This window comes from Pongo abelii, chromosome 12 (assembly GCF_028885655.2).
Source record: "Pongo abelii isolate AG06213 chromosome 12, NHGRI_mPonAbe1-v2.0_pri, whole genome shotgun sequence".
Taxonomy (NCBI): domain Eukaryota; kingdom Metazoa; phylum Chordata; class Mammalia; order Primates; family Hominidae; genus Pongo; species Pongo abelii.
Genome location: NC_071997.2, coordinates 57984242 through 57997737, shown reverse-complemented (window position 1 = coordinate 57997737; position 13496 = coordinate 57984242). Strand labels below are relative to the sequence as shown.

The 13496-nt window shown below is 41.9% G+C and overlaps 1 protein-coding gene and 1 pseudogene across 5 annotated transcripts in view; both read right to left on the bottom strand.

Annotated features, from left to right (window-relative positions):
• Positions 1–13496, bottom strand: part of SLC4A5 (solute carrier family 4 member 5) — a 145923-nt gene that overhangs the window by 84904 nt on the left and 47523 nt on the right. For all 5 annotated transcript variants that reach the window (XM_054548027.2, XM_054548028.1, XM_063713590.1 and 2 more), the window contains one exon: positions 4505–4696. In XM_054548027.2, coding sequence (XP_054404002.1) covers positions 4505–4696 — 192 coding nt within the window. The remainder of the gene's footprint in view (positions 1–4504; positions 4697–13496) is intronic.
• LOC100436902 (keratin, type I cytoskeletal 18-like) lies at positions 6664–8173 on the bottom strand (annotated as a pseudogene).

Below are 13496 nucleotides of genomic sequence, written 5' to 3'. Positions count from 1 at the left end.
GTGAGATGTCACCTCATACCTGTTAGAATGGCTACAAAAAGCAAAAGATAACTAGTATGGGCAAGAATGTGGAGAAAAGGGAACACTTGTGCACTGTTGGTGGCAATGTAAATTGGTACAGCCATTATGGAAAATAACATGGAAGTTCCTCAAAACATAAAAAGTAGAACTAGTATATGATCCAACAACCCCATCTCTGGGTATACATCCAAAGGAAGCCAAATCAGTATCTTGAAAAGATATCCACGTGCCCATGTTCACTGCAGCATTATTCACAATAGCCAAAACAGAAACAACCTGCATGTCCACTGACACATGAAGGGATAAAGAAAATGTGGCATATATAAATATATACAATGGAATATTATTCAGCCATAAAAAAGAAGGAAATTCTGCCATTTGTTTCAATATGGAAGAATGTGGAGGGCATGATGCTACGTGAAATAAGCCAGAACTATTGCATGTTCTATTTATATGTGGAATCTGAAAAAGCTGAACTCATAGAAACAGAGGGCAGAACAGTGTTTACCAGGGGTTGGATGTGGAAGATGGGGAGATGTTGGTCAAAGATGAAAGTTTTCCAGGGATCTAATGTACTGCATGGTGACTATAGTTAATATCGTATTGCATACTTGAAATTTGCTTAGAGAGATCTTAAGTGTTCTTACCATACACACGCGAAAAGGTAACTATGACTGGTGATGAAGGTGTTAACCAATTTGATTGTGGTAATCATCTCACAATGTGTATGTATATCAAATCATGTTTTATACCTTAAACATACATAATTTTGTCAATTATACTTCAATAAAGCTAGAAAAGAGAAATGTATGAATTTCCTTTTCCTTAATTCTCCCAGCTGCCTTTTCTAGCTAATTTTTACCTATAAAGACTCATGACAGGTGTCACCTGCTCCAGGAAGCCTGTGCTGCCCCCTCTGCCACCACTCACCACCTAGGCCTATGTGCTCCTGTTTCTCCTCCTATAGTTTCCTGTGCAGACCTCCATCAACGCACCTCCCACCAATTTATGCTTATCTGTGGGTCTGTCATCTCCAGGTGCAAGATATTTTCTCCAAAGGGCTCTGACATGATCCAGAGGGCAACTTTGAAGCAAGGGGGCTGCTTTCCATGTAGGGCACGGAGCCAGTACAAGAAGGACAAGGATGCCTGGGCTGGCCTCTTTTCTACCCCTGACCTGCTGTGGGAATGAGGACCAGCAGTTACTTGGGCCTCAACTAGAGTTAAAGCAGGGACTTCACAGGGTTCTGTAAGTCAAATGTGGTTCAAGGAAGCATCAAATTTCTTCAGGTAGTGTATCTTTTAACCAGGTACACTGGAACTTAATAGAAAAGTACAGACACCCAAGACCCATTCACACCTAACATGTCAGGCAGCTGGACTGTGTATTTCAAAACTGTCCTGGAGGTTAGGAACCTTGCAGTATATATTAAAGGCACCCTCATGGGTCTCTGTGGAAGGAATAAAAGTCAGCTATCTGGCCTTTGTTTCAACTTTATAGTTATGATTATTAATATTATATATTTAGTTAAAAATGATATTGAACTATCATTCTCAGGGGGCTTTCACAGGTACCAAGCCCCTTCACATATACTGTCTTATTGGATCTTTACCATTATTCTGTAAGGCAGGAACTGAAGAGGTCTCTGCTCAATCCTCCATCTGCATAGCGTGCCTGACCCTCAGGCCCAGACACATCTAGCCACCCTGGCTGGCCCAGGCCCCTCATACTCTGCAGGATGCCCCTGTCCTCTGAAGTGGGAGTTCCTGCTGGGCTATGCAGCCAGACCAGCTGGGCCCCCTGCCTAGGTGTCTGGATGGATTTACAGAACAGACAGGACACTCAGAGAGGAAAAACATATGTGGTGAGGTGTCCTACAGCAAAGAGAAGTGGGAGATTCAGACAATTATCCAGATGAGGCAGGTAAAATGATTCTGGCGCTGTTTTATTTTCACTTCCGCAGGGCAGTGGCACTATCCCTGAGATGTGGCAAGAGCAAGGTTTATATCTGTATCACACATATAATGCCCATTTTGCTTAGAAGTGAAAGACTGAGGGTTGAGACTTCCACTCCATGAAGAACAGCAGAAACCAACTCAATGCCCATGGGCTGCAGAAAAATCACTGTGGTTGGTGACTTTGTTACCAGGCTTTGTGGCTTCCTTAAACCAGAGTGTCTGGAACTGGGGTCTCCAATGTATTCTCAGGGGTAGAAAGGTTTTACTTGAACTTTTAAATTTTGCTTCCATTTTGATAATCTTAAAAATATTCCTTTTATTAGATGCAATAGCAAAACTTGGGTTATAATTCATAATTGGAAGATATTTTTATGGAATAAAACCCTAATTAGTTAGATTATTTCTCAAATTGGAATATGTGGCTTCCTGGGGCCCTATAAATATACAAATGTATTTTCGTGGGTCCACAAGACTTTATTTTCCCTTTAAAAGGGGTCTTTACTTTACTCCAGCTTATGAGACATGGCCTAAAATTCCCTGTCCTCCTAGGCTCTCCCATTCTCCCTTTCCTACTCCACAGCCCTGTCGGGAACAAGCCAGTAACACACACACACAGTATAGGAAGAGCACACGGTGAAGGAAATGCACCAATATATTTGGTACAAATATGCCAAAAGGGCTGGACATGGTGGTTCATGCCTGTAATCCCAGCACTTTGGGAGGCTGAAACAGGTAGATCACTTGAGGTCAGGAGTTCGAGACCAGCCTGCCCAACATGGTGAAACCCTGTCTCTACTAAAAACACAAAAATTAGCTGGGCGTGGTGGTACGTGCCTGTAATCCCAGCTACTCGCGAGGCTGAGGCACGAAAATCACTTGAACCTGGGAGGCAGAGGTTGCAGTGAGCCGAGATCGCGCCACTTAACTCCAGCCTGGGCAACAAAATGAGACTGCGTCTCAAAAATATATATACGCCAAAGGGTTCTACATTCTTTTTCCTTTGGTTTGCATTTAAAATCAGTGTCCACTTAACTGAACAAGACACCACCAAAGCAATGTCAAATCCACCATCTTTAACTACTTCTGTGATGTTCTATGTCACCTCTTCTAAACTCTTTGAGCAGAGGGCACCAAATCTAAACTGCTTTCTTCTTCTCTGGCTCAGGAGGGACCCAGCAGACTCCACCTTCCAAGGACGACCTCAATCCTGAATGTAGGAGAGGTGGTGGGGTGACAGGGGAACATCTCAGAGACCATGTCAGCATGTGTGAAGCATCCAGAACCAACACGGGGGCAAGAGGTCTTCCCAGCAGGCTTGCTTTCCTCTTGGTCTCTGATGTTCCCACTCCTGAGCAGGACTGTGTGTGTGTGTGTGTGTGTGCATGTGCAAGTGTTTTGTGTGTGTGTGTGCATGTGCAAGTGTTTTGTGTGTGTGTGTGGTGTGTGTCTATGTATGCATGTGCATGTGTTGTGTGTGTGTGTGTTGTATTTTAACTACAGCCCATCTCTTACACTGGACTCCTCCAAAGGATTTACCATTACCCCATCTCCTGCAAAGGCACATTTACTCTGTAAAAGCCACAGGCCCTGGTCAACCTAATGCCAGTGATGGGGGTTGTAGAGGGCTCTGCTGGGTTGGGGGTAGCTCCCATGGCCTGTGAGAGCAGGTGCATCAGGTCTCCTGCCAGGATACTAAGATGCAGTCACTGCCTCTGACACTCCTTGGAAGGTATAGATGGTATAATAAACCAACTTTTCCACGCTCAAGACAGTGAGCTATATATAGCAGAAACCAAATTAATACTGTTTATTAGGCAGGTTTGGGATATGTTGAGAGTGAAATCACATCCCCAGAAACATCAGTAAAGTCTAGAAAATAAAATGTCACATTTGTGCTCTAAGGATTCCAGTCCTTTTTACTCCTCTTAAGATTGATCATTTTCTTTCCATAGGAAAGAGCAAAAGACTGATTTTTATTTAGCCCAGAACTATTTTCTGAAGGAGCAGAGGAAGGCCTGTGGGCTTTGTTGTCCTGGAAGAAAGCTTTCTAGGTGTCTTGCAAGCTACAGTGCAGGGTGACTACACAATTCTGTACCAGGCCTTTCAGCTCCAGTGAGGAGAGAGGGTGGAGCTAATGTAACAAGAACTTCAATTTACTGAGCACAATCCCTCATACAAAACAAGCATGTCCATTATTGGTTCTTAGGGCAACGACCGTATGGTCCTTGGAATTTGGAAATGAGGGAAATAATTCTGAGAATTAAACCATGAAATTAACATAGAATGGATCAGAGTGGAGGTCTCAAAGTCCCCAGAGAAAGACAGAGGGCTTCAGTCTGACCAAAAGTGTCAATGAGCAGGAAGGTTGGCCAACAATGGAAGCAGAGCAGAGGGGGCCAGAGAGGCTAGGCTGAGCCATGTGGAGTGTTACCCACATTCTCCAGAAAATCCCCCCTGCCCTGCTGGGTCCCATCTGGACACACCAGCAGGATGGCTCCCCAGAATGTACCCCTCAAGGAACTCACGAGTCCTGCTGATAAGATCCATGCTGCTGTCCTGGCTGCTTGCCCCACTCCCGGGGCCAGTCAGTTCCTGCTGTGGCTGGTCTGGCCGCAGGCCCCAGTGGACTTTTTGCAGGCCTGAAAGATGTCCCTTCTGGTCAGTTTTTCTTTGAGGGTAACTGGGTACTGGAAGCCCAATGTGGATAGGAGGGCATTCTGTGAACACGGCACAAAAGACAGGGGAGGCAGGGTTACTGAAAATTGGCATTTTTCCATAATATCCATCAGTTACAAAGAGATTGGGTTGCAGAAGCAAAATGGAAGACATAGAGTGCCAGGATGGTGTCATTGCCCTGAGGCTTGGGTTTGACAGAGTTCCATTAATGAACCAAATCAACAGTTGCTGGAGGGAATACCCTCAGTGCTATAATTAGAATTCTGTTAGAATCAGCAGAACTCCCATTCCCCCGTTCTTGCTTGTCCGGAACAGTGATTACTGGATATGGCTTATGACACGTGGTTAAGGGGAAAGTCCCTCAGTGGGTTACTGATGTAGTTCAAAATGCCAAGTGCCCTCTTTGATTGTTATGGGAAAGTCATATGCATTTCTACTGAGAGCCATTTTTACTAACAATCAAGGACTACATAGTCTACTTATCAGAAAAGTGAGTTATTGAGGGTTTCACAAAGCTGGCTTTGTAAACTAAAATTTCTAAGAACTAAAGTTACCAAGAGCCCTAATTCAGAATCCCACTAATAAGCCTGATTACTATTGAAACCCAGGGTAATGGGCAAAGCACACAGAGGCAGCTGGAATTCCCTCACCTCTCAGATAGGACATTGCCATCAGTTTAACATCAGTGTTGCCTTAAGTCAACAATTTTTAAAATAATTAATAGATTTTTAGAACAGTTTAAGATTTACAGAATTATTGAGCAGATAGTACACAGAGTTCAATGTACCTACCTCGACCCTAACCCTACCTCTACCCCTACAGTTTTCTCTATTATTAACATCTTGCATTAGTGTGGTGCATTTGTTATAATTAATGAGCCAATACTGATACATTATTATTAACTATATAGTTTACATTAAAGTTTACTCTTCTATTGTATAGATACTTCTATGGGTTTTGACAAATGCATAAGGACATGAATCTACCATTATATATCACATAGAATAGCTTCACTACTCTAAATATCCTGTGTTTCACCTCTTCATCCCACCCCTTCCTCCCTCCAACCCCCTTTTCTTTTTTGAGATGGAGTCTTGCCCTGTCGCCCAGGCTGGAATGCAATGGCACAATCTTGGCTCACTGCAACCTCCCCTTCCCAGGTTCAAGCGATTCTCCTGCCTCAGCCTCCCAAGTAGCTGGGATTACAGGCACGCACCACCATGCCTGGCTAATTTTTTGTATCTTTAGTAGAAACAGGGTTTCGCCATGTTAGCCAGGCTGGTGTCGAACTCCTGACCTTGTGATCCACCCGCCTTGGCCTCCCAAAGTGCCAGTATTATAGGCGTGAGCCACTGTGCCTGGCTCCAACCCCCTTTTTACTTAGTATCTCTACAATTTTGCCTTTTCCAAAATATCACAGAGTTGGAATTGACAGAGCAGGAGCATTGCCATCTTGTTGGACAAGCACTGCCATTCTAAAGTTCATCTTGATCAAAAACCACGTAAATGCAAAGGGCATCAGCCTAATGGCTAAGGTGAGCATGACCATAAACCACAAATAACATCTCCAACTAGAAACATTCAAAACCCCTCCCTGACCAGAGACATGCCAGCCCTGAGATAACCTCCCCTCTGGCCAGAGAGATGTTAGCCCCAGGATAACTGCCTCTCTGACCAGAGACATTCCAACACCACCATAAACTTCTTCCCCACATAGAAACATTCCAAGCTTGTGGTAAGTTCTCTTACCCTAAAATAAATAGTCTTAGTCTGTAAGAGAGAGCGCTTCTGACCCAAATTGGCCAGAAGCCCCTCTCAGGTTTATTCTCCAAAATAAACCTGTCTTTGACTGTTGAGCCACTTTTCGTTTTTCTTTCCTTTCTTTAACTCTTACAGGAATCATATATTATGAAGCCTTTTCATATTGGCTCTTTCAACTAGCAATATACATTTAAGCTTCCTCCATGTGTTTTCAAGGTTTGATAGTTCATTTCTTTTTTTTTTTTTAACCTCTGAACTTTTTACTGGCCTCCTGCTCCCCAAAGGGTACCGTGCTTCTGCTGGTTTAATGTCTCAGAACTTTGGTGTCATTATTCTCAGACACCACTTTGCCATCCAATATCCAGTGGGTAGTGGTCTTTTGGATGATTTGCACGGAGCTGCTGTCCAGGGCATCACCAAGATTGAAGTCCTCACCATCTTCCAGCAGGCAGTGGTAGGTGGTCATCTCAGCCTCCAGCTTGAGCTTGATGTTCAGCAGGGCCTTGTACTCCTGGGCCTGGCACTGTCCTTCTGCCTGGGTCTGTGCCAGCTCTGACTCCAGGTGCAGCAGGATCCCATTGAGCTGCTCCATCTGCAGGGTGTAGTGGGCCTCCACCTCCCTCAGGCTATTTTGCAAGCTGGCCTTCAGATTTCTCATGGAGACCAGGTCAGTCTCCAAGGACTGGACTGTACATCTCAGTTTCATGAGCATCATCTCAGCAGCTCCAACCTTGGCAGACTGCATGGTGACCACTGTGGTGCTCTCCTCCATCTGCTGAGACCAGTACTTGTCCGGCTCCTCTCAGCTCTTCTGAGCCAGCTAGTCATATTGGGCCCAGGTGTCTGCCATGATCTTGTCAACGTCCTAAGATTTGGGGGCATCTACCTCCATGGTCAACCCAGAGCTGGTAATCTGGGCTTGTAGGCCTTTTACTTCCTCTTCATGGTTCTTCTTCATGAAGAGCAGCTCCTCCTTGAGAGCCTCGATCTCTGTCTCCAGCTGCAGCCAAGTGACACTGGTGTCATCAATGACCTTGTGGAGCCCACGGATGTTGCTCTTTACAGACTAGCGCATGGCCAGCTCTATCTCATAGTTGACTCTAAAGTCACCAGCAGCAAGACAGGCATTGTCGATCTGCACAACAACGTGGGCATTGTCCACAGTATTTGCAAAGATCTGAGCGCTCATGTCTTCAATGGTCTTGAAGTAATGGCTCCAGTCTCTGACCTGGGGTCCCTTCTTCTCCAGGTGCTCCCAGATTTTGCTCTCCAGCTTCCTGTTCTCAGTCTCCAGGCTCCTCATTGTCCAGGTAGGAGGCCAGGTGGTCGTTCAGGCTTCGCATGATCTCCTTCTCATTCTGGATGCCTCCCATTCCTGCCAGACCCCCAGCCATCCCCATGGCCAGGCTCCCAGACCCCATGCCACCCTGGAAGCTGGTGGAGCAGGACACAGAGATCCGGGAACCAGAGCCCCCAACACCTGCATAGACACTGGCCACGCTGCTGACCAGCCAGGCACCGTAGCTGGGTGGCTGGACAGAGCCCAGGGATCAGTAGTTGGAGGAGAAGGTGGAACGAGTGGTGAAGCTCATGCTGTCCAGGGAGGAGAGTGAGAGGAAAGGACTCAGGCTTTGCTGATGACCTCATTTCTTTCTATCTCTGATCAATATTCCACCGATGAATGTACTGTAGTTTGTTCATCCATTCTCCTATTGAAGGACATCTTGGTGGCCTCCAGTTTTGGTGATAATGAATAGAGCAGCTCTAAACATTCATATGTAGGCTTCTATGTGAACATAATTTTCAACTCAATTGGGTAAATACCTAGGAACATGATCGCTGGTTCGGACGACAAGACTATGTTCAGCTTTGTAAGAAACTGCCATACCATCTTCCAAAGTGGTTATACCGTTTGCATTCCCACCAGCAATGGAAGAGCATTTCCTATTGCTTTGCATCCTCATCAGCATTTGGTATTGTCAGTTTTTTAAAAAATAGCCATTCTAATAGGTGTTAGTGGATCTCATTGTTTTAATTTTAAATTCCCGAATTACATATGACATTTAGAATCTTTTTATATGCTTATTTGCCATCTGTATATCTTCTTTGACGAGGTGTTTGCTCATATCTTTTGTCCATTTTTAAATTGGGTTGTTTCCTTATTGAGTTTTAAAAGTTCTTTTGGTATTTTCAGATGCAAGTCTTTTATCAGATATATACCTTTTGCAAAAATTTTCTCCTGGTCTGTGGGTTTTCATTCTCTTAAATGTCTTTCACAGAGCAGAAGTTTTCAATTTTAACAGAGTCCAGTTTATCATTTTTTTCTTTCATCAACTGTGCTTTTAGGGTTGTATCTTAAAACTCATCACCAGACCTAAGGTCACCTAGATTTTCTCATATGTTATCTTCTAGAAGTTTTGTAGTTTTGCATTATACATTTAGGTTTAAGATCCACTCTGAGATGATTTTTTGAAAGGTGTAAGGACTATGTCTGAATTTTTTTTTTTTTTTTTTTTTTTTTTGAGACAGAGTCTTACTCTGTCATCCAGACTGGAGTGTAGTGGCATGATCATAGTTCACTGCAGCTTTGACCTCCTGTGCTCAAGCAATCCTCCCACCTCAGCCTCCAGAATAGCTGAGATCACAGGCATGCATCACCACACCCAGCTATTTTCCTTTTAATTTTTAGTAGTCTCAAAATCTCTATGTTGCCCAGGCTGGTCTTGAACTCCTGGGCTCAAACAATCCTCCTGCCTTGGCCTCCCAAAGTGCTGGGATTATAGGCATGAGCCATTACACCTGGCCTGGATTCATTTTTTTAAAAACATATGAATGTCCAGTTATTCCATCACCATTTGCTGAAAATATTATTCTTCTTCCGTTAAATTGCCTTTGTGTCTTTGTCAAAGATCAGCTGATTATATTTGTGTGGGTCCACTTTTGGGCTATTTATTCTGTTCCACTGATCAATTTGTCTGTTCTTTTGACAATATCACACTTGATCGTAGTAGCTTTACAGTAAGTCTTGAAGTTGAGTAGTGTCAGTTCTTCAACTTTGTACTTTTTCAGTGTTATGTTGGCTATTTTGGGTATTTTGCCTTACTATATACACTTTAGAATCAATATGTCAGCATCCAAAAAAATAACTTGCTAAGATTTTTATTGGGATTATATTGCATCTATAGATCAAGCTGGGGAGAACTGACAACAATGTTGAATTTTCCTATGCATGAACATGAAATTTTTTTTTTTTTTTTTGAGACGGAGTCTCGCTCTGTCACCCAGGCTGAAGTGCAGTGGCGCCATCTCAGCTCACTGCAAGCTCTGCCTCCCGGGTTCACGCCATTCTCCTGCCTCAGGCTCCTGAGTAGCTGGGACTACAGGCGCCCACCACCATGCCCGGCTAATTTTTTTTTGTATTTTTTTAGTAGAGACGGGGTTTCATTGTGTTAGCCAGGATGGTCTTGATCTCCTGACCTCGTGGTCCACCCGCCTCGGCCTCCCAAAGTGCTGGGATTACAGGCGTGAGCCACCATGCCCGGCTGAAATATTTTTTCATTTACTTAGATCTTTGATTTCTTTCATTACTTTTATAGTTTTTGTCATGTAGATCCTGTATACATTTTGTTAGATTTATGTCTAAAATTTTTGGTGCTAGTGTATCATGTCTTAAATTTCAAATTCCAATAGCTGGTATATAGAAGAGCAACTGTCTTTTGTATCCTAAGACTTTTTACTTCCTGAGACCTTGTTATAGTCACTTATTAGTTATGGGAGTTGTTTGGTAAATTCTTTGGGATTTTCTGCATAGACAGTTATATCATCTGTGAACAAAGATAGTTTTATTTATTCTTTCCCAAACTATATACATTTATTTACTTTTCTTGTCTTATTGCATTAGCTAGAATTTCCAGTACGATATTGAAAAGGGCTGGTGAAAGGGGATCTCTTTGCTTTGTTCCTGATCTTGGTAGGAAAGTTTTCCGTTTCTCATCATTAAGTATGATGTTAGCTATAGGTTTTTTGTAGGTTTTTTAAAAATCAAGTTGAGGAAATTTCCCTCTATTCCTAGTTTACTGCAAGTTTTTATTACAAATAGGTGTTGGATTTTGTCAAATGCTTTTTCTGCATCTATTGACATTATTGTGTGATTTTTCTTCTTTGGTCTATTGATGTGATGAATTATCTTAATTGACTTTTGAATACTAAACCAGCCTTAAATACCTGGGATAAATCCTTTTGGGTCATGGTGTATAATTATTTTTATACATTGTTGAATTTGATCTGCTAGCATTTTGTTGAGGATTTTTGCATATATATTCATAAGGGACACTGGTCTGTAGTTTTTCTTCTTGTCATGTCTTTATCTGATTTTGTATTGGGATAATGCTGACTTCATGGGATTAGTTAGAAAGTATTCCTTCTGCTTCTATTTTCTGGAAGAGATTGTAGACAATTGATATCCTTTCTTCCTTAAATGTTTGGTAGAATTCACCAGTGAAATCATGAAGGCCTGTTGCTCTTTTTTTTTTTTTTGGTAAGTTGTTAATTATTATTATTATCTATTACTTCTTTAATAGTAATAGGCCTGTTCAAATTATTTATTTCTCCTGTGTGAGTTTTAGTAGTTTGTGTCTTTCAATAAATTAGTCCATTTCACCTAAGTTATCAAGTTTGTAGGCATAGAGTTGCTCATAATATTCCTTTATTATCCTTTTAATGTCCATGGAATCAATAATGATCACCTTTCATTTCTGATATTAATGTATGTCTTCTCCCTTTTTCCCTTAGTTAGCCTGGCTAGAGATTCATCAATTTTATTAATCTTTTTAAGAGATAGCTTCAGTTTCATTGATTTTCTCTATTGTTTCCTATTTCTAATTTCACTGATTTCTGCTCTATTTGGTATTATCCCTTTTTTCTTCTTGCTTTACAATTATTTTGCAATTCCTTCTCTTGTTTCTTAAAATGGGAGCTTAGGTTGTTGCTTTTAGATCTTTCTTCTTTTCTAATATATGCATTTAATGTTATTCATTCTCCTCTAAGTACTGCTTTTGCTGCATCCCACAAATTTTGATAAGTTGAATTTTCATTTTCATTTAGTCCAAAATATTTTTAAAATTTTCTTAAGACTTCTTCTTTGACTACTCATATATTATTTAGAAGTGTATTGTTTAATCTCTAAATATGTTGGGATTTTCCAGTAATCTTTCTGTTATTGATTTTTGGTTTAATTCCAATGTGGTGTTACAGCATACTCTGCATGACTTCTGTTCCTTTAAATTTGTTCAGATGTGTTTTATGTCCCAGAATGTGGTCTGTCTTGGTGGATATTCCACATGAGCTTGAGAAGCATGTGTATTCTGCTATTGTTGGACAAAGTATTCTATAAATGTCAATTAAATCCAGGTGATTTATATGCTGTTCCTTTCAACTGTATCGTTACTGATTTTCTGCCTGCTGGATCTGTCAATTACTGGTAGATGAGTGTTGAAGTCTACAACTATAATCGCTGATTTGTCTGTTTGTCTTCAGTTTTGTCATTTTTATGCCTCATGTATTTTGATGCTCTGCTGTTAGGTACATACATGTTAAGGACTATTATGTTTTTCTGAAGAATTGACCCTTTTATCATGATGCAATGCCCTCCCTTATCCCTGTTAAAGAGATGTTCTTTGCTCTGAATTCTTCTTTGTCTGAAATTAAGATACCTATTCTTGCTTTCTTTTGATTAGTGTTATCATGGTATATCTTTCTCCCTCCCTTTACTTCTAATCCATCTGTATCTATATATATATATGTGTGTGTGTATATATGTGTGTGTGTGTGTGTGTATATACATATATATGCATTTCTTTTTAGATGGAGTCTTTGCTCTGTGCGGCCTCCACCTGCTGGGATCAAGTGATTTCCTGCCTCAGCCTCCCGAGTAGCTGGGATTACAGGTGCGTGCCACCATGCCCAGCTAATTTATGTATTTTTAGTAGAGACAGGGTTTCACCATGTTGGCCAGGCTGGTCTCGAACTCCTGACCTCAAGTGATCTTCCCACCTCAGCCTCCCAAAGTACGGGAATTACAGGTATGAGCCATTGCACCTGGCCTGTGTCTCTGTATTTAATGTAGGTTTCTTGTCACATAGTTGGGTCTTGTTTTTTGATCCTGTCTAACATACTCTGCCTTTTAATTGATATGTTTAGACCATTCATATTTGAAGTAATTATTGGCCAGGCGCAGTGGTTCACATCTGTAATCTCAGCACTTTGGGAGGCCGAGGTGAGTGGATCACTTGAGGCCAGGAGTTCAAGACCAGCTTGGCCAACATGGCGAAACCCCATCTCTACTAAAAATATAAAAAATAAACCAGCGTGGTGGTGTGCACCTGTAGTCCCAGCTACTCGGGAGGCTGAGGCACGAGAATTGCTTGAACCTGGGAGGCAGAGGTTGCAATGAGCTAAGATGCACCACTGCACTCCAGCCTGAGTGACAGAGCAACACTTCATCTCTAAATAAATAAATAAAGTGATTATTGATATCAGCGGATTAATATCTACCATGTTTACAACAATTTTGTGTTTGTGGCACTTGTCCCTTTTTTTTTTAATCTTCCCCCTTTTTGGTCTTTTTTTTTTTTTTTTTTTTTTTTTTTAAGAAACAGGGTCTTGCTGTGTTGCCCAGGCTGGCCTCAAACTCCTAGCCTCAAGCAATCTTCCTGCCTCTGTCTCCTCGGTAGTTGGCACTACAGGCACATGCCACTATGCCCAGCTCCTCCTCTGGTTTTAACTGAGCACTTTATATGATTCTGTTTTCTCTCATCTCTGAGTTTATCAATTATATCCCTTAAAAAATTCTAGTGTTTGCCCTAGACTTTGCAATATACAGTTAGAACTAATCTATGTCCACTTTCAAATAACGCTATACTGTTTCTCAGCTGAACTATGGAGAAGCATATCTAAGCCTTTAGAGAGATGTTGAATATGCTTTACAGAGATGTTGAATATGCTTTACAGAGATGTTTTATGAGTCTACTCTGGTTGGTGCATTCCTAGGTACCAGGGGTCAGGTTACTTGGATGTCAGTGT